At 37.9% G+C, this 21613-nt stretch overlaps 1 protein-coding gene across 1 annotated transcript in view; it reads right to left on the reverse strand.

The window, feature by feature from the left end:
* Positions 1-6752: 6752 nt before the first annotated feature.
* The window catches only part of Tmem30a (transmembrane protein 30A), a 28510-nt gene continuing 13649 nt past the window's right edge, over positions 6753-21613 (reverse strand). Inside the window, exons 2-7 of the mRNA XM_057767787.1 lie at positions 20262-20369; positions 16788-16895; positions 15770-15857; positions 14348-14497; positions 13143-13349; positions 6753-10102 (exon numbers count right to left, since the gene is read on the reverse strand). Of these exons, the coding sequence (XP_057623770.1) occupies positions 9909-10102; positions 13143-13349; positions 14348-14497; positions 15770-15857; positions 16788-16895; positions 20262-20369 (855 nt within the window). The 3' untranslated portion in view covers positions 6753-9908. The remainder of the gene's footprint in view (positions 10103-13142; positions 13350-14347; positions 14498-15769; positions 15858-16787; positions 16896-20261; positions 20370-21613) is intronic.

Here is a 21613-nt window from a genome sequence, read left to right on the forward strand (position 1 = left end):
TAAAAATTGTTGAGAATTTTTTTTTTTTACTTCAAGACGGGTTTCTCTGTGTAACAGGCTTGGCAGTCCTGAAACTCACTTAGTAGATCTTGAACTCACAGACATACAAGTGCTGGGATTAAAGGTGAATTACATTCTTAAAGTTAGCCACTAAGGTCTATTACTTGGCCCCTTCCTCCTCCTAAGGCTGACTACCAAGGTTCAGCTATCAAGTATTGAACTCCAGCAATCAAAACTCCCTTTAGGCTCATCTAATTAGCACACCCAATAAAGATTAAACACCTAGTCCTACCAGGGGTTCCCTTTACCTTTATAGAATACTGCCATTTGCCTATGGCCAGGTCTGGCTCCTCTCTACCTAGAGGCAGTCCTTTGTCCCGTTCCCCCCCCCCCCCCCCCCGGGACAAATATTCCTCTCTCTCTCCTTTGTTCCTTTCCCCTTCTCCCTCATCCTCTATCTCCTGTCTTTGTCTCTTATTCCCTGCTTTGTCCCTCTGGAGCATCTCCTTTGTGTTGAGAACTTGGTCTTGGGGTGTCTTGTGCCAATGCCTATCCTTTTATTCTTTTATCTACTTGGTTAATTTGCCCAAGTCACCTAACACAGTCCAATTTTTCTTCCTTACCAAGTTTATAAACACCCATCACGACCAACTTATTTTCTACAACCTCTGAATTATTCAATGTAACCAAATCTTTGAGCATAATTAACATATATACCAACAGTTGGGGGCGTGGGGAGTTTCTACATTTATTTTCTGTAGTTGGAATTCATTCGTTTGTGTGTTTTCTCATTTTACCACAGGCTATAAATTTCCCCAGGAAAGACTGTATACTTACCATTCCCCTAGCACTATTAAAGTAAAGGCAGACCCACTAGCCAACAGTGAGTACATACTGTTTGACAGACCTAGGAATACTGATTGTCCAAAAAGAACCAAGAGTTCACATTAAAAGGACCTACTGTCGATACAGATCCTTACAGCCCTGTCACTTAGGAGTACAATTTTTTTCTTGCTGGATCATTCCGTAAGCAAACATGTTCCATGAAAGAGAGAGAGAGAGAGAGAGAGAGAGAGAGAGAGAGAGAGAGAGAGAGAGAGAGAGAGAGAGAAAGAGAGAGAAAGAAAAAGAAAGAAGCACATATACAAAGCAAAACAATGTTTCTATCCCATTCTCATCTTTAGAAAAGACTTTTAAACTTGTGTGCTCTTTCTTTGGTACTAGTATTTTTCTAAATTCCATTTTAGACAAGTATCTGCATTACCAGCAACAAATAACACAGCTGTCATTCCCCGTAGAGTTTATTTTAATTTGGAAATAGACCAACAAGGCAACCTGAGTTTGAAATAAGGGGCTTTTAAGTTAGGCTTCCATGCACTACTCTCCTGAAGTCCTATTTCACACTGCTCCTCGTAGTTTTTGATGGACTCCTCATGCTTTCAACAGCACAATTTCAAAGTGTCCTATAGCAGCACATTAAAAACAAATACCTTAGTTCCTTGCTCGTGCTCTCTCTCCTTCTGCTCCTGATCTGGACCTTGAGATTTCAGTCCGGTGCTCCAATGTGAGTCTCTGTCTCTGTCTCCTTTCATCGCATGATGAAGGTTAATATTCAGAAAGATGCTTATATGTTTTTCTTTGGCTTCACCTTTTTATTTAGCTTCTCTAGGATCACGAATTATAGGCTCAATGTCCTTTATTTATGGCAAGAAACCAAATATGAGTGAGTACATCCCATGTTCCTCTTTTTGAGTCTGGCTTACCTCACTCAGGATAGTGTTTTCTATTTCTGTCCATCTGTATGCAAAATTCAAGAAGTCATTATTTTTTACACCCACACACTGAGACAATGGGGATGTTCTATAGGGAACTCACCAAGGCCAGCTGGCCCGGGTCTGAAAAAGCATGGGATAAAACCAGACTCGCAGAACATAGCAAACAATGAGGACTACTGAGAACTCAAGAACAATGGCAATGGGTTTTTGATCCTACTGCACATACTGGCATTGTGGGAGCCTAGGCAGTTTGAATGCTCACCTTACTAGACCTGGATGGAGGTGGGTGGTCCTTGGTCTTCGCACAGGGCAGGGAACCCTGATTGATCTTTGGGCTGACAAGGGAGGGGGACTTGATGGGGGGAGGGGGAGGGAAAAGGGAGGCGGTGGCGGGGAGAAGGCAGAAATCTTTAATAAATAAATAAATAAATAAAAATTAAATAAAAAGGAAAAGAAAAAACAAATAAATAAATAAAAACAAATACCTTGCAAAACCTGTAGTTTGTGACTTCCTTAGTTTAAGCAGCTGAAAAGCTTGGGGTTTCTAGATTAATTCATAATAATCAGTCTATCCAGCAATCCATGGAGAGTAGTAGGAAACTCCTTGGGGAAGGGGTGTATGTAGCCCAACAACAACAAATGGAGATCCAGGTTTCTATGAACTAATTACTAGTTTTGTGTTATTAACAGATTAATTCAATGTTAATCATTTTTCAAGAGAAAGAGTAGATAACCTAGAACTCAGGAGAGATATCAACAAATACACATAAAGATCACTGTAAAGACGGAAATGAAGACGGTAACTTACTAGAAGGCATAGTAGTACACATCTTAATCCTAACACTCAAGAGGCAAAGGCAGGTAGAGTTCTGATTCTAAGGGCAGCCTGGTCTACATGTAGAGTTCAAGGTCATCCAGGGCTACACAGTAAGACGCTGTCTATAATAAGTAAGACATAAAAGTGCTTCTTTTGTTCCAGAAGTGTGTGTAAGAGTCCAGAACACAATCTCTAGAACTCCCAATATAGCCAGTATAATTGACTGCTTGTCAGCTTGACACAAAAGCACATCACCATTAGGTCATAACCTTTCCTTTCTTGTTCATCCCCAAAATCTCACAGTAATATCAACATCACAATATAAAACATGACAAATTTTCGTTAGATGTGTGTGTGTGTTGAGACAGGGTCTGTGTGTGTGTGTGTGTGTTGAGATAGAGTTTCTGTTGAACAGCCCTTGCTGTCCTGAAACTCTACCTCCCAAGTGCTGGGATTAACAGCATGCACCATCACGCAGGGCTTAAAACATTCCAACATTAAAAATTCCTACAGTCTTTAAGAATGCAAACACTTGAAAGTTCAAAGTCTCTTTAAAATATCCAAAACTTTCTAAAACTTCAAAGTCTCTTTAAAGTTCAAAGTATCTCAACTGTTGGACACCTGTAAAAATAAAATCAAAATACTTTCTTATCCCATGAAGGGATAACCAGGGCCCAGTCACTGTCAAAAACAAAACCAAAGTCCAACAGTATAAACTTTAATGTCAGAATTCTGGGATTTACTCATGATCTTCTGGGATTCAAAGGACTTGGCAGTGACATTTCTCTTAACTCTGTCACACAATGCATAAACTGTCTCCTAGGAAGCACAAGCCCAAGCAGTTTCACTCCATGAATGCTGCTGTCCTTGATGGTCATCCCAACATAGTGACATCTCCAAAATACTGGGGTCTCTATTGCAACTGGGTTGCACCTTTATTAGGAGCCTCACCTGGGCTCTTTTCAGAGACTCTGACCTTACTACATGGCGCTACAACTAAACTTCCGTCCATAACCTTATCAGTCCTAGGGCTTCTAGGACTACACTGGGGCTACATATTCACCAATGGCCTCTTCCAGTACCAAGCCTCAGCTGCTCTCCATGACCCCTTTGTCTTCAAGACCAGGGCCACCTGGGAAACTCTTGCACAAGTTGGCTGCCAAAATGAGATGCATTCTTGGCCCTCTCTGAAATATGAGTCTTGTGGGCTGACCCCAAGGAAATGCTGCTGGCCCCCATTACCCCTCCAGGATCTATGTCAGATGTAGAGCAGGCTAGCCTTGAACTCATAGAGGGTTAGGGTTAGGATCCTTCTGCCACTGCTTCCTGAGTGCTGGCATTAAAAGCTTGTGCCATCAAGTCCAGCTACTGGTCTCTTCTTAATTATCACCAATTTTTCAACTGATAATCAGCATCAGCTATCCTACTAAAAGCTAAGGCTTTTACTTGGTGCTACTGGTCACTTGTTAATCGCAGCCAACACTTAAGTTCCAGCTGATCAGGCTCAAGAGTCTTTAAGAGACTCTCAAAACTTCTCTCTGAACTTTTTTATAACCCAGGCCTTCATTGTCTTCATCACTCCACTTCCAAGCTGGCATACAACAGTCCACTAAGCTCTCAGCACTCAACAGTTTTTCTAGTCCAAAGTTCCAAAGTCCCCTCAGAATCCTCCCCCAAAACATGGCCAAGTCTATAAATATCCTTACTATCTGGTACAAATTTGTGTCTCAGAGTTTCTATTGATGTGATTAAAACTCCATGACCAAGAGCAGCTTGCAGAGGAATATACTTCAGCTTAGGTTTTCACATTACAGTCCATCACTGAGGGAAGCCAGGGAAGGAACTCACAGGGCAGGAACCTGAAGTCGGGACCTGAGGCCAAGGACACAGAGGAGTCCTGCTTACGCTTGCTCCTCATGACTCACAGTTTGCTTTCTTATATATACCCAGAAATAGCACTGCCCACAGAGGCTGGGCCCTCCCCACATGGGATTGGTATGTAAAATACAATTGTTTTTAAAAAATAAATAAATAAATAAATAAATAAATAAATAAAAGCAAAATAGCTCAAAGCCAGTCTGGTAGCGGCTTTTTCTCAACTGATGTTCTCTTCCCAAATGACCTTAGCTTGGGTAAAGTTGACAAAAACCTAGCCAAAATACCTAGCTTGGTATTTTTCTACATGCTTTTCATCCATCACTTATTTTACTTCTCAAAACAAAATGTCAAGTAGGTGAGGAAATCCCAATTTTACAAACAGGAGACAAAGCAATCTAAACATATAGCTTTTAAGTGCTCAATAATCTATGGATCCACCTTTAGACTTTGTATCAAATCTTTCAGACATGCAAGGCTAACTCTAAATTGAAAATGAAAAGGCAAACTACTACTTTATAAGCTTCGGTGTAAAGGAAAGCAAGCAAACTCCAGGGATTAGTATAGAGTTTTGGTTCTCAAGTGGGGAGATGGAGAAGCTCAAATGTAACTTGGCACATACTTGTAAAACTGTACTTCTACATTTCTGGTGCTTGAAATAACGTGGCATGTCAGGTCTGAAAAGATGTGAAGAGTGAGTTAGTTTTCATTACCAAGACAGCAAAGATGGTGCCTGACCTCAGGAGTTTCTCCTGCTTCCTCCTACTGCAGTTAAAAAAAAAAAAAAAAAAAAAAAAAAAAAAAAAAAAAGACAAGAGGAAAGGGCACAAGAGAAACAGAAACATCACCCTAGACCAATCTCAAAATATCCTAAGTAAAATAAAGTAGTTTCAAAAGGTTGCATAGTGTGGTACTGTTTATAATACTACTGAAGACAGATGCATGTAGACCATATTGGTGGTTTCCAGGGGAAAGGGCACACAATGAGGATGTGGGTCACAAGAGTTATTGGACATAGTGGACCTGTTTGGCACCCTATTGGGAAGTTAAAACTCACATAAGTGCTGGGCGGTGGTGGCGCACGCCTTTAATCCCAGCACTCGGGAGGCAGAGGCAGGCGGATCTCTGTGAGTTCGAGGCCAGCCTGGTCTACAAGAGCTAGTTCCAGGACAGGAGCCAAAAAGCTACGGAGAAACCCTGTCTCAAAAAATTCAAAAAAAAAAAAAAAAAAAAAAAAAAACCTCACATAAGTACACAAAGCAGGAAAAAAAGTAATGTTTACCATAAAATCTTTAAAAAGTTTAAGCCCCCAAAAGGCAAGGAAATTATTGAGTTCATGAAAAACAAACAAACAAACAGATTAAAGTGGACAGAGGAAGCTGTAATCGAAAGAAGCTATAGGATGAAATCAGTATGAGGCATGCCTGTTGGTCCACGGTTCCTCAGAAGCTTAGATCTGGAGCAAAAGTTACAACAAAGGATAGACTTGAGGATAGGCTTGAAAATGCCCAGCTGAAAAAATACAACAAAACAGATCTCTAAGGTGTATTTTTCTCAGTCAAACTAATTTTGGTCAAAAGTCATGGTTTAGGAGCTCACAGGCCCCAGGGGTGACGTACTACTGTTATTCTCCTAAAAGGACACAAAATCAGAATGTCCTCGAAATTCCTATTTTTACACCCATAGATTAGTTTAGTTAATTAGAGAAGTTTCTTCACACAGTGGACGGCAGTTACCACAGAAACTCACAATTGACGATGTCAATAGAACGTTCAGACAAAAATGGGTCATCTACATCACCCCAACAAGACTCATCACGGAAGTCAGGGTGGTAAGACTAGAAAAGCCAAAGGTTGAGGAGAACAGAAACAAAATGCACGTGTGCACACACATACACACACTCAAGCGTGAGGCACTAAAGCACACACACACACCAAACAGGACACAGGGCAACTACACAGCAATCTGAGAGGACCAACATCTAATATCAGATTCATCAAAAGTAGTAGAGAGAAAATTGCTTTTGACCTGAAACTGTATTTGTAGTCAAGCTATTAGTGAAATATGAACGTTAAAAATAATTTTAAAGTAATTTCTTTTTAATTAAAAAAATGACATTTATTTATTTTGTATGTCTGTGTAAGTCTCTGGGGAACAAAAGGAAATTTCTGTTGAATTATTCTTTTTCATCATAATGGCTTTAGAATAACTATCTGACTTTGGAAACTGCACATAACTTACTTTAATATATAAAAGCAAATAAAGTCACCGTGGTCTCATTTGGTTTATAGACAATGTATTTATTTTGAAATTCCAAATGACATGATGAAAAATGTGCTTTTCACATTTATTGACTGATGGGTGCATGGACCAAAGTGAGCTTTAAAATATGCTACCAAATCATCCAAATCTACAACAGGCATTTATACATCAAAACTTTGTAACAGCAACACCTTTACCCCTAACGCACTCGGAACTACCATGCTGACAAAGAACAAAAAGCCTGCAACTTAAAGAGCAGATGTGACAGCCCTCGAGCAGTGTTTCTTCCATGCAGACAGCGAGCATAACTGCCAAGTAGCCACCTCTCACTTGGTTAACCGCCTCCTTGACTTCACTGCTATCACTGTCTATTCCCCAACCTTAGCCAGTCTGCCTACAAGGTGGGTAACAATCTCACTACTTCCTGGTAAGAACAGATGATCTTCAGTAACATAAGTCTTGTGATTATGTTGTCAGTGATTAATAAATATAATAATTTGATAACTGATGACATTTTATCAAATGCACAGATAGAGAAGTTAAAACAGTGGTTCTCAATCAATGCAACCCCTTAATATACTTCCTCATGTTGTGGTGACCCCCCCCCAACCATAAAATTATTTCATAGCTACTTCATAACTGTGATTTTGCTACTATTGCGAATAGTAATATAAGTATCTGATATGCAGAACATTTGATATATGATCACTGTGGGGGTCTCGACCCATAGGTTAACAACCATGGAGTTAAAACCTGGTCTCCCTAAGCCTGGTTAAAACTAAGCACTAACCACTAGCAAGAACAAAGGGACATTGTTACTTTAGTAAGACACTTAAGCATAGCACAATTAATTTTGTCCACTTTTATTAATACAAACAGAATGTTAACTTTTAATATAACTAAGGTTACAAATAAACTGTCACTATCCAATAAACAAATAATAGTCACTTGAATCTTAATTGAATTATTCTCTATTAGAACACAGTTATTTTCTCCAGTTTATTTTAAACTGCCTTATGATTTCAATGAAACATCTTAGCTTTTGCTTACTGAATAATTTTTTTCAGTTGGAAAATATCTCATGCCAAAACACTTCCTTGCAAATTGACACATTTTTCTAAGCCTTCTGCTTAGTTGCCTTAATGCCATCAACTTTTCTACACATGAATGTCCCATTTTCTTCATTTATACAATAGTTTTTGATTTCCAATGACAGGAGCCAGGGAAGAATACAGATCATCAATGCACTTGTAAAACAGAAAGTTTCCATTGTACTTTTAAAGACTGCATCTTCTCCAGGGTGTGAAAATGTTAGGCCTCTCCATTGCTTCTTCAGACCCCTTGGCCCAGGCAGAGAGATGCAGGTTAGCAGTCCTCTTTAAACAGCACTCACTCTGGGAAGACCGGCAGAAACATCTCACTCTTATGAAGAATCCCCCAAATAAACTGAACATCACATGCAAGAGGGACAATTTTCAGAATAATAGCATTCCGAATGACTGACAATAGTTTTAGAGAAAGAAGAACTTATGTCCTGAGAAATTTTTGTATATCCATTAATCAAGTAACCCATGCAAGTAATATTTTTATAAGTTAAAAGTCACCATGAATTACAATCTCTTTTAACAGAATTTCATATCATACAAAGCTGAAGTGTGTCACGTTTCTACTATGAATCATTGATTTTTTGTTATTTTAAGCACATATTAATTTAAACTGAAACATTACTCAGACTTTAAAATATAACCGAAGGAAATCATAACAAAGTCTAAAAACCCAAGTATTTACTACATAAATATGAATTACTTTAGTGTAAAAACAATTAAGTGATTTCAATGCAATGAAGTCAACTCTGATTAATACATTTTCATGCATGTGAAAAAATAATTTACATTCACTTCAGGAATAACTTCCGTAGCAAACAAATTACAGCATTTATTCAATAAAGGAATATTAAAATAATTCTAGTTAGAAAATAAAATAACTTCAATCAGATATATTATAATTTTTTTATCATGTACATACTCCAAATCCCTGCACACACACCCCCAAATTTAAGTAGGAAATGTATAGAACATCTTTTTTTAAGGTTTATCTTAGGAAAACTAATCAAAACATTACCTTCATTAAAGAGAATATATATATACACATATCCATATTTGTTTGACCTGTATGCGAAAATTTAATGAAATATGGAAGAAATTAGGATTTCAATTTTTTCTGGGCTATAATATTAGTACTAAGTCAAAATACTTACCTGCTAAGTAAGAACAGCTTGAGGTATTTCCAAGGCAGAGCAATTATCTTAACACTACACACCACAATAATGAAAAGTCTCTCTTGAACATTTACACCTGGTTTACAGTTGACAGAGGATGAGGGTTGCCAAGCAGCTGTCCCATCTCACCTAAATTCTTTCTTCCCCTATGAAGTATAAGCTTCCAGGGAGAAGATCACATAAAAACATTTCAAGTAGCTTGGACTCCGGAATGCAACATTTTAGTCAAATTAAAAAGAATTTAAAATTCTATCCAAGACCTATCTGATCTTTTTAGATATTAAAAATTTCTATACTGGACAAATGAAGTACATTTTCTGAAATCAAAGTCATTATCAAATAACTATTCTAGAGCAACTGAACACATGACCCCCTCAACAAGGAGGGATCTTAAGCCTTTACACACAACACAAGAAAATGAAGTGATTTGCTTATGTTTAGACTTTCTACAATCTGAACTGTAACCAAATTTCAAAAGGTTAGTTAAGTCATACACTCATACACCTCAAAATCCCTTTCTGCACACAGTAGGCACACGTAACCAACATCATGTCAATGTAATGTTATCAAAACAGCACAAGCGTTTAAGCAGCAGACTCATTTCACGTGACAGAGGCTGTATGCATCACACGTGGCCTGTCCCAATAAAAAGCAGACATTAGAATGCCATTTTAGCAGTTACAATATTGATATGATCAATATAACTAATTTTTATACCCGTCATATATTTTCATAAGTCATCCATATGTAAGAAGCAAAGGACAAAGGCTGTTTTGTTTTGTTTTTTAAATTATGTGCCAACTTCAAAATGACATACTAACCAGACATCAGCATTCAAAAGCTAAGTTGAAGAGGACTGGCCTTGATGCACATGCAGTAGATTTGTTTTCAGAATAGAAAATTAAATGGTGATGTCAGCAGTATTACTACTGTTTCTATATTTATGATTAATTACTAGTAGTACAACTCCCAGAAGGAAGGAGATGGATCCAATAGTGATGTAAGCAATTCCCAAAAATGGATTTTTTCCTCCCATCCACGAAATAGTGCTTAAGATCATCCGTTTTCGTCCATCAAAAGAATGTACGGGGTAATCTGACAAGGGTATAGGAAAACTTTTTGTCTGTGGTACTTAGTATTTAAAGCACAAATTTTAAAGTTAACATTTAATGCCTATAATTCACTTATATAATTCTGTTACATGAATACCTCGCTTGTATATTCTGAATCACAATAAATAGAATAGACAGGCAAACAGACAGATGAACGGACAGACAAACGGATGGATGGAACTGTATTCTTTTTTTATATATAATTTATTTTTATTTTATTTGCATTGGTGTTTTGCCTGCATGTATGTCTGATGGAGGAAGGTCATTGGTTAAAAAAATAAACTGCTTGGCCCTCATAGGTTAGAACATAGGTGGGTGGAGTAAACAGAACAGAATGCTGGGAGGAAGAGGAAGTGAGCTCAAATGCCATTTCCTCTCCTCTCTGGGGCAGACGCCATGCCAATGTGCTCCAGAGCAGACGCAATGAAGCCCCACGTTGGGCGCCAAATGAAGGCGAAGGCGTAAGTCACAATCCCACGCTAGTTTGGAATTATGATTAATATAATGGTTATTTATTTAAAGGGGAAAAAACTTACAGATCACCGTCCCAGACAACAGCCCTCTGTGCAATCAGGAAGGGAGTCTAGTCGCCAGAAGCAGAGCAGGAAGTAAGAGAGAGCGAGGAGGGAAGTGGCTGCTTTTTTAAAGGGAGAGAGACCACGCCCCAATGGGCTGGTATCTCAGCAGCTATTGGCTGGAGGAGCAGAAGGACCTCCGGCAACATATGTCTATCTGAGGATGTCAGATCTTGGAGTTAAAGACAGCTGTTAACTGCCATGTGGGTGGTAGGAATTGAACCTGGGTCCTCTGGAAGAGCAGTCAGCACTCTTAACCACAGAGCCATCTCTGTAGCCCCCATGGAACTGTATTCTTTTGTTGTTTTTGAGACAGGGTCTCACTATGTAGCTCTGGCTGTTCTGGAACTATGTAGACAAGCATGGTCTTGAAGTCATAAGAGATCAACCTGACTCTTATTTCTAAGTGCTGGAATTAAAAGCATGTGCCACTATGTGCTACAAATAAAACCAACTTAAAAATCTAATTTAGGAGTCAGGCAGTGGTGGCACACACCTTTAATCCCAACACTCAAGAAGCAGAGTCAGGCAGATCTCTGTGAGTTTGAGGCCAGCCTGGTCTACAAGAGCTAGTTCCAGGATGGACACCAAAACTACAGAGAAACCTTGTCTTGAAAAAAATAAATCTAATTTAGAAAAATTTCTCCATATATAACTAGACCCTAAACCCAGGGCAAGGCACTCTATCCCTAATAAACATTTCCAGACCTGATCTAGTAAAATAATATTACTAGTAAAGGCCAAAATGTTTTATCAAAACAATGAAATTCAGATCTATATCGTATCTTGGGTAGTTTTACTCTTTTTTTATTACCTAAGAGAGACTAAAAGCTTCAAAGCAATGTAATATGGAAAAATATTTCAGATGAGCAGCAATGATGCCCAAATAGGGTGTTAACAGACAAAAAGTAGAAAAAAAATCTGAAGTCTTAAGCTCAAAGGGCATGTTTATGCATGTCACCACAAGACACAGCACTCTAAGTAGAGGGTCACAAAGTATGATGCTCAAGTTTTAGCCGGCTCACTTGATGCAATAACAAAACTCATGTTCTGAAAGAACTGACAGCTCAGACAGTGCAAAAGTCAAAAGTGACTGTAAGGAGAGACCAGGGAGGAGAGAGCAGTGTGTGGTGGTGAACTATTTACATGACCCATTCTAGGGTGCTGGCAAGAGAGGAGAGAAGACAAAACTAACACTACAATTTGAACTGAAGCTCCTGAAAAGGGGCACAGCTGCAGCGCCTCAGGCCACAGTCTGGAGATGTGGCAGGCCCCACTCTAATTACTGAAATCAACCCTAGCCTAAGGCAGGAATCATGACACTTCATCCAACTCTCCAAGTACAGTACCAAATCAACTATGTCCTTCCTCTAAAAATATGGGCTTCCACTGTAACTCCATTCAACTGTGCTCTTAATTTCCCCTTACCTTGTACTTTCACAGCTAACTCCTGAAGGTCTGCAAGCCTCCAGGTCCTTGGGACTGCTGCACTGTCAGTCTTTGAGATGTCTTGCATTCTTCCTCAAAGTGCTCTCAGTCCTCGGGACTCTGCTGCAGACTCCCCGCATGAGAACTGTCTGTCCAGAAGTGCTCCAGACCTTCTCCTGTGTTCTAGATTGGCTACACACTGGCAAAACTGCTCCTAAATGGGCATAGTTTCAAAGCCAGGCTGCATTCAGTCAGTCACTATTAGACCATGTTCAGTTGTATAACCAAAAGTTCAAGAACTAAAGGTTATCTTTATTTTAAAAATTAGCCTATTAGTCATTTACTAATTTACTATACAACTCAAACTAGAAAACAAAAACAAAACCCTAGTGTCAGAGGCAGCTGAATCTGTGAGTCTGAGGCCAGTCTATTCTGCAGGGACAGAGAACTCCAGGCCATTCAGGGCTGCAGAGAGCCAGTCTCAAATAACAAACGAACAAAGAATGTACTTATGGTTTATCCAGATGATAAAAAATGCTAAAATCCAACACACATTTAAAACATTAATATTTGGATATCTTTATGTTTACTGTGTATATTTGGGCAAAATACTTAAAATAATGGGTAAAATACTTAAAAACACTGAACTTTGTTAAGGATAAAAGGAACTGTCCAGTATTTCTTTTTTATAAAAGTCTGTTTCTGGCCTAAAAAGATCACCCAGTGGGTAAAAGCACTTGATGTACAAGCATGATGAGGTAAGTTCAATTCCTGGAACCAACTCCACAAAGTTGTCCTTTTACCTCCACACATGAACCTTGGCACATGGGCACATATCATACATGAATACATACAATGAAGACCTTGAAAATTAAAAATGGAAGTATGAGATTCTATATCCAACTACCAATACCACACAATAAATAAATCTAGAGTACAAAGTAACATGCCACATAACTGACGTAAGACAATGAAACTCTTTTAAGCTCTGTGTGTGCACACAAGCATAAAAAAGGATACTGTATGTGATGTTCAAATAGTACTGTCCAGCTGGTAATGTTGGATGTAAATCATTTCTCCGCTCTATAAGACGATACAACTTACGAAAAGTAGGTAACGCTGCAGTACGCATCCAAACAATGAAGTCCTCATTTATGAATCCATTATTATCCTCATCAGGGTCTAGCATAAAAACTGGTTTGTGCCAGTTTACTGGCTTTATTGTATCTTAAAGATAATTTGGGGAGGGAGAGAGATGTGAAAATAAAATATTCAATTCTATGAACAGTTTCAATGAAAATGCATAGTACTAAAAAAGGAAAACATACACAACACAATCTGAATATTATTAAAGCTATAAATATATCCACATCCTAAGGATATCTTAAAATCTAAAGAAAAGCCAATTCTATCTATAACAAAAACTAAAAAGACAACTGCTACTTCAAGAGACTACAAAAAGGATACTAAAAAAGAGGCAAATTACTTAATTCAAAAATATAATGTTAAGAAACTCAGGGGTCAGTGAGATGGCTCAGCAGGTAACAGCACTTGCCACCAGATCTGAGGAACAGAATTCAATCCTCAGGACCACATGGTTAAAAGACAGAACAGATTCCCACAAGCTCTTCTAACTTCCACATATGCACTATAACACACACACACACACACACATACACACACATATACATGCTTATAAACACACCTACAAAATAAATATATAAGTGCACAAATAAATTTTAAAAAGAAATATTGCATTACAAACCTAAGGCAGCACAGAAACAAAAATATACGTGCATTATAAAATGAGGGCCAATTAAAACAAACTGTCGCAGTTTGTAAAGACTACAACTGAAATCATCAAAGAAATTCAAATCAATAAAAAGCACACATTTCCTTTACAATTTTAGTACATATGAACATTTACATAATTTAGTATAATGCTGAGAAAAAAATGCTGTTTTTTAAAAAATGAATTAAGCCAGGCAGTGGTGGCGCAGCCTTTAATCCCAGCACGAGGGAGAGAGGCAGGCCGATCTCTGACTTCGAGGCCAGCCCTGGTCTACAAAGCGAGTTCCAGGACAGGCTCCAAAGCTACAGAGAAACCCTATCTCGAAAAACTAAAAATTAATTAGTTAATTACTTAAGACTCTGAAGACAAAATATCGGTTACATTACTAAAACTAATAGGTTTTGAACAAGAGGGGATATTGGTCATGTTTTACCTTTAAATTTTTCCTCGAGGCTTTCTTTTCCAGGTGGATTTCTGAATTTCACATTTTTATCTGTCCACCAAGCAATACCTTTTCTCTTCAAAGGAATTGGTACAGGTGTGGGATCAGATTCATTGGCAACCAGAAACAATTCCAATGTATCTAAGCATAAGGAACAGAAGTTATTATCAACAACTACTAAAATCCATAGCATCTTATTTACTCTATGAGAAATGAGAATCTGGGACTTGCTCTGTAAGCGGCTGACAGAGAAGGCCCAGGCTTAACACACATCATTTCGAACAACTTTAGAATCTTCATTCACTAGACATCTAGGTCACTTTCCTGAATGACTAGCTGACATTAGAAGATCAAGAATTGTAATATCAATCCAAATAAAAGGGCAACAGCATCTTTTTTCTCTTCTCTTTTTTTGGCTACTGTTGAATTCCTAACAGCTCCTGCCTTTCTCGTTTTCTGTACCTGGTAATCACACATGGTATTCAGTTCCTGAAACATGGTTGGTACAAATGAACAAGTTCTGTTGAACCAGCTTTCAGGGACACAGTGTAAAAACACACACAAAAGCCAGGTGGTGGCGGCACACGCCTTTAATCCCAGCACTCAGGAGGCAGAGGCAGGCGGATCTCTGTGAGTTCAAGATCACCCTGGTCTACAAGAGCTAGTTCCAGGACAGGCTCCAAAACCACAGAGAAACCCTGTCTCGAAAAACAAAAACAAAAACAAACAAACAAAAAAAATTTCATTAATGTTTATATTCTAAAATGATACTAGCCGGGCGGTGGTGGTGCACGCCTTTAATACCAGCACTTGGGAGGCAGAGGCAGGTGGATCTCTGTGAGTTCGAGACCAGCCTGGTATACAAGAGCTAGTTCCAGGACAGGCTCCAAAGCCACAGAGAAACCCTGTCTCGAAAAACCAAAAAAAATAAATAAATAAAAATAAAATGATACTATTTGGGGGGCACTGGGTTAAATAAATTATTCAAGCTAATTTTACCTGTTTCCTTTGAGGGTTTTAAAAGTAAGTACTAGAACATTTGAAATACTTTGTATTTATGGTTTGAATTGCAATAAGGCAATGCATATCTAAATAATCAACTATAACTCCCTTTTAATGGTATAAATCAGTGAAAGTAGCTCTGTGGTTTTTACTTTTTTATAAGAAATAGGAAGATTCTATTTTCTTCTCAGAGATAGTAATCTATTTTCATAAAAGAACATTCAACGGGAAGCCACAGAGAATTTAAATCCTATTCATTATCTGAGTACTTATCTTGAAGGTGAATTTCATAATTTCATTCATGTTACTAGACTATTACACAGTTTACACACTATTACTCACAAGCACAGTTTCCTAAGTGCACTCAGTTTCCTATTCATCTGCCTACATGGACGTCTGTATCTAGCATACCGTTAAACATGCTGTTGGCAATAGCTCCACATGGAGCAATTGGTTTGTCTTCATTTCTTCGATAAGGTTCACATTCCTTACTTGGATTCTAGTTTCCAGGACAAAAAAGAAAGAGAGAGAGAAACTGTAATCTAGATCTCTGGAGAAATGATGAGCTACTCCTAATTACTAATTAAAAATTCTGCCCCTGTATTTTCTGCCCACTCATAAAATATATGAGTCTGTAAAGAAAACAAGCTCTAAACTAGCACATTTAAATACTCAAAATAGTCTTTAATGTCACAGTACTTTCTAAATACAATGCTTATTCAACTAGATCTACATAGCTATACATGACGTAACAAATTTAATATTTTGATTTTCTTTTTTTTTCCTTTTTTGGTTTTTCAAGACAGGGTTTCTCTGTAGCTTTGGAGTCTGACCTGGTGGAACTAGCTCTTGTAGACCAAGCTGGCCTCAAACTCACAGAGATCTGCCTGCCTCTGCCTCCCAAGTACTGGGATTAAAGGCGTGCGCCACCACTGCCAGGCAATATTTTGATTTTCCTATCAACATAGAAACCACAACCACAAAGATTTCTGATTGAGAAAATCTAAATGACTTATCAATCCAGCTGTGATACCCAATAAAGGGCATAATACCTGGAAGTAAAGATATTCTAGCCTCATTTATAAGAACTGAATATAACCAATGCTTCAAATTTTGTAATTTGGAGTTAAATCTAAACAATAAGACCAAACAGAGCACACTTATGCATCATTCATCAGAACCCGGTCCCAAACAGAGCTAGAGCCCAAACTCCCAATGACTACCCGAAACGAGCAGGGAGTGATAGGCTAGAGAAGTTATTAAGTAAAAAAGTATTTTAACTAAAAACTTCTGTCAAAATTAGACATAACAAGAAATACTTTAGTATTAGTATCCCATGAGATTACATACTTTAATATTTCAGAATGAATATTTATGACGCTCCTATTTCACAGATGCCACATTTCTATATATCATCATTTTTACTTACAAGCAAAGCACTAGGGTCTCCATTTAACTGGCTATCATCTCGAGATTTCACATAACGACGATGATTTTGATAGAAGTTAGACAGTCCATAATACATAAACACGTTGCCCTAGAGAAAACAGAAAGGGAAAAATGTTTTAACAAAAAAAATTTTGTTTCATATTTTATAAAACTTAAGCAATCAGTACTGGAGTGGGACAATGGTCTATATTCTGTCAATTATATTTTAAATAATCGCTGATTGACGAGTAGCCAGGCAGGAAGTATAGGCGAGACAACTAGACAGGAAGTAGAGGGGTCAATGAGAACAGGAGAATTTTGGAAAGAGGAAAGCTTGTCTGCAGTTGTGACCCCGCCACAGAAGAAGCAAGATGTGACTGCCTTGCTAAATAAGGTACTGAGTCATGTGGCTAGCATAGACAAGAATAATGGGCTAATATAAGTTAAAAGAGTTATTAAGGCTGGGCAGTGGTGGCGAACGCCTTTAATCCCAGCACTTGGGAGGCAGAGGCAGGCGGATCTCTGTGAGTTCGAGGCCAGCCTGGTCTACAAGAGCTAGTTCCAGGACAGGAACCAAAAGCTATGGAGAAACCCTGTCTCGAAAAAAAAAGTTATTAAGAAGCCTGAGCTAATGGGCCTATCAGTTTATAACTAATGTAAACCTCTGTGTGATTTCTTTGCGACTTAACTACTATGGAACCAGGCAGGACAGAAAACTGATACTGAGATGAAATAGCAACAAATTATACAACAAAAATTGTACAATTAAATATAAATAAATTCATAGTAGAACAAGTATACTCTAGCTCTTAAATTCTTAAGTTTTAAAAGAAGGGGAAATATTACTACCTTTGAATTAGGTACTGAACTAAGCAGTCCTAGGTACACTGCACTAACTGGCTTAGGAAAGCTATTTACCAAATACTTGATAATCACTGGAATTACAATTGTGATAGAGTATCTGTCTGGAATGTTCATGTGTAAGGCCCTGAATTCAATTTTCAACACCACAAAAGCAAGCAAAAACACAAAAATAAATTATGCAATTGTAAATAAAGTTAAAGAAGTTATGCTACAAAAGCATACAACTTTTAAACCATCCTTAAAGTGTTGTATGCAGTCTGGAGAGATGGCTCACTAGGTAAAGTGCTTGCTGTGCAAGCATGAGGACCTCAGTGTGAATCCCAGCACCAACATAAAAGTCAGGCATGGCAACACTCGTCTATAATCCCAGAGATGGAGAATGATGGGGATGGAGGGAAGGGAGGAGACAGGCAAATACAGGAACCTTCTGGCTAGCCGGGCTCATTTAAATGACAAACTCCAGGTTCAGATAGAAACTTGTCTCATAAATAAGGTGACAGGAAGACATGTACACAGCATACTGCACACCTATACACAAACACGCACAAATTATTATTTTCATTAAAAATAATATTGAAAAAATATTAGTGTACTCTGAGCTACTTTCAATATAAAATTTTCTCTAATTCAGATTGGTTTTTATCCAATTAGCATCTGCCTTTCAGAAAAATGATCTGAAAACTCCATACCCCACCACCACCACTACCAACACAGTGTTTCCCTGTGTAGCTTTAGACCCTGTCTTGGAACTCATTCTGTAGACCAGGCTGACCCTGAACTCACAGATATCCACCTACCTCTGCCTTCCAAGTGCTGGGATTAAAGGTGTACGCTATCACCATGTGCTTAACTTTTTTTTAAAGATTTATTTATTTGTCTACTTATTTATTTAATGTGTATGAGTGCTCCAATTGCATTTACATCCTTGCACCAGAAGAGGGCATCAGATCCCACTATAGATGGTTTCGAGCCACAGTGTGGTTGCTGGGATTGAACTCAAGACCTCTGAAAGAGCATCCAGTGTTCTTAACCTGAGTCATCTCTCCAGCCCTGATTTGAAAACTTTTCATTTATTGTCCAAATAAATTGTAAATGGAATAAGAGTATATAATTTCAATAGGATGCTACATATACTATTTTTCCTATTTATTAAATTTTAAAGTTAGTATACCAAATATTTAATAATAGCATCTTTATACATATATATCCTTTTACTTTGCTCATATTTTTGCTCATTACTCTGCCTCCCACCTTGCATTGGTCCCCTTCTGTCCTCCAAATATTCACCCCATGCCACAGACTGCTAGCAATTAGCAAATTAGTAGTTGTTAAAATATATTAAGTTACAATGCTTTATAATAATAATTAAGAGTGCTACTCTTATGGAATCAACTTCAAAAATATCTTGGGGAAAATAAATAATACCCATATATTGAATTAACTACAAGGTGCCAAGAAACCATCTGATTAGCAGCAGGAAAAATGTTATTTCTCCTTTCTGATTACAGCGTCTCTAGAGAGAGAAAGAGGAAGAATGGAATATAAAGAGTGTACATATATATATATATATATATATATATTTCATTTAAAGACTTGAATACTGATGGGTTTGGTGGAAGAAGCATGTAATTCCAGCACTCAGGAGGCAAATGGAGGATCATTAATTCCAAGCAAACCTGAGTTACACAGCAAGCCTAATGCTGACCTAGAATACATAATGAAATTATGCATCAAAAAGTAAATAAATGAATGAAAACGTTGATTTTTAAATAGCAAACCATAAACTCCTCCACTTTACACAAAAGAGGAGATAACAGAACTTCTAACTTGTTCAAACTCTCCATTTCTTCAGACTCCCAGCGTCTTTATAGCTTGCCCACCCACACTGAAACCGCGTTTTTCAGTCTTTTCTTAAAAGGGTTTTCACAGCTTTGTCCAAAGCCAAAGGCACTGTTACCTCAGTGCAAGAGCATCAATACCCACTAGATGGCTTCTATCCACCAGAAGCTATTAAAATTATCACCACCTGTAGAAAATCTAAACAAGGAAACTTAAACCTTGGCATGAACTATGTGACAGCTTTGCTTCCTGAAGAATGTTTTAAAAGTGCATTTTCAGATAAAGAGCAGGAAAAAAAATCTATCCATGCCAATTCTGAAATTTTATATCCTTTCCCATATGCTCAGTTACCAAGAACAGAAACCAGTATTAATACTACATGGGTGCACGAACACACGCACACACCCACACCTACAGCCATACAAACACGGGCTGTGTCGAAATACCAAACTATAAAATATCAATAAAGTTATAACTTTAAAATATAAGCACAGGATTTCTACCATTAAAAATGTGGCTAGTGAATATCAAAAAAAAATGCCTTAAATTTTGTCAACAAAATATTAAAAGGCAAAGAATTCAAATAATGCATTTAGTTATCAGATTTAATTAATTTAATTATGCAACAACTAGATATATAGAATAATCTTCAAATGTCTATAGATTCAAATAAACTAAGCTGATTTCCCAATACAAATTAAGAATCAAAAAAAAAAACTATTAGTATTTTGTACAGCATTCCTTTTCTAACATAATACTTTAAGACACAAACCTCAAATGACTGTTCCAGTGTGAAGTTAATGGTACAAACACAAGATGTCACATTCGGAGACAAACATTTATTGCAGGGGCTGGAAGGTTCTGTTCCAGTGTAATCAATCTGTAAGAGAAAAAGGTTGAGCAAGCAGTTCCTTGGAGCAAAGAGAAACCTAAAACTTACATAACCTACTATTAAAAGAAAAAGTAAGTCCAACAAAGCAATGTGCATCCTAGACAAAAACTGCTGCTGTGCCCTTTAACAATGTGAGGCATTAAATACGAAAGAAGCTTTTGTGTTCTGTTTTCAAAGTACTCCCTTTACACCCAAAGAAATCTATGTACTGATAGAACTGTAAGCATAAGGTTCGAAAACACGACTTATAAAGGTGTAAATGGCTACAAGCTCTAAACTGCTAAAATGCCAGATTCATAGAGATAAAAACTTTTCTTCTTAAATATGACAATTTTAAAGACTCTCATAGTCACCTCTGTTTTCCACAGAACATTTCCAAATTGAGAAAAAAAGAAAGAGGGGAAAGAAGGATGGGAGGAGGGAAGGAAAGCTATGGGCTGAGAAGGTAACTCATGGTAGATGCTTGCCTTGCACGCACAAGGAACGTACTTGATCCCCAGAACCATCACAAATTGCAGAATACTTCTCCCCACCAAAAAACCTGGTGCTAAGCCTGTCACCAATTTGACCTTGGTTCCTGCATGCTTCAGCATAGGAATATCCCGGTGACTATAGTTTCTTAGTTACTTGGATGTGCCCTTGATTCATACCAGAGTTTACATGAAAACAAGATTATTCACTGGTCCCAGAAAGACCAAACCTGTGACCAGGGGCTTTGGCTCAGCAAAACCTCTATGGAGAGAAGTAAGGCTATAAATGTACAGTTAAACTACTATGCAGCCAGTATTCAATCAATTATGCCTAATCATGTAGTCCTGCACTTCAGTCATAGACTGTTGCACAGGGAGCTTTCTGGTTGGTAAGGCACAGATATGCTAAAAACTTGATGTACCCTAAGTACACAGGGAGAAGGAATGGAAGCTCTATGTTCAGACCCCACCCTTTGTGTTTCTTCCAAAAACCTTCCTCTTCCCTAGCATATGGCATTTTAAGGAGGACAATCTTGTGAGAGGCAGGGAGATGAGATAATGGGAGTCTTCTGACTTTGGAGCAAAAAGTGTGTTTAGCCTAGGGAACTGTTTTGTATCCAAAGTAAGGCCACTTATTAGGGACTATGCTTTGAACCTGAAGCATCTGATGCTAACTCTGCCAAAACTGAATTTTACAATACTAGGTAGTCAGAAGACCAGCCCTCATACCCAAAATTCTTCTTTTCCATTATAAATAAGGAA

The sequence above is a fragment of the Chionomys nivalis genome, chromosome 4, assembly GCF_950005125.1.
Source record: "Chionomys nivalis chromosome 4, mChiNiv1.1, whole genome shotgun sequence".
In the NCBI taxonomy this organism is placed as follows: domain Eukaryota; kingdom Metazoa; phylum Chordata; class Mammalia; order Rodentia; family Cricetidae; genus Chionomys; species Chionomys nivalis.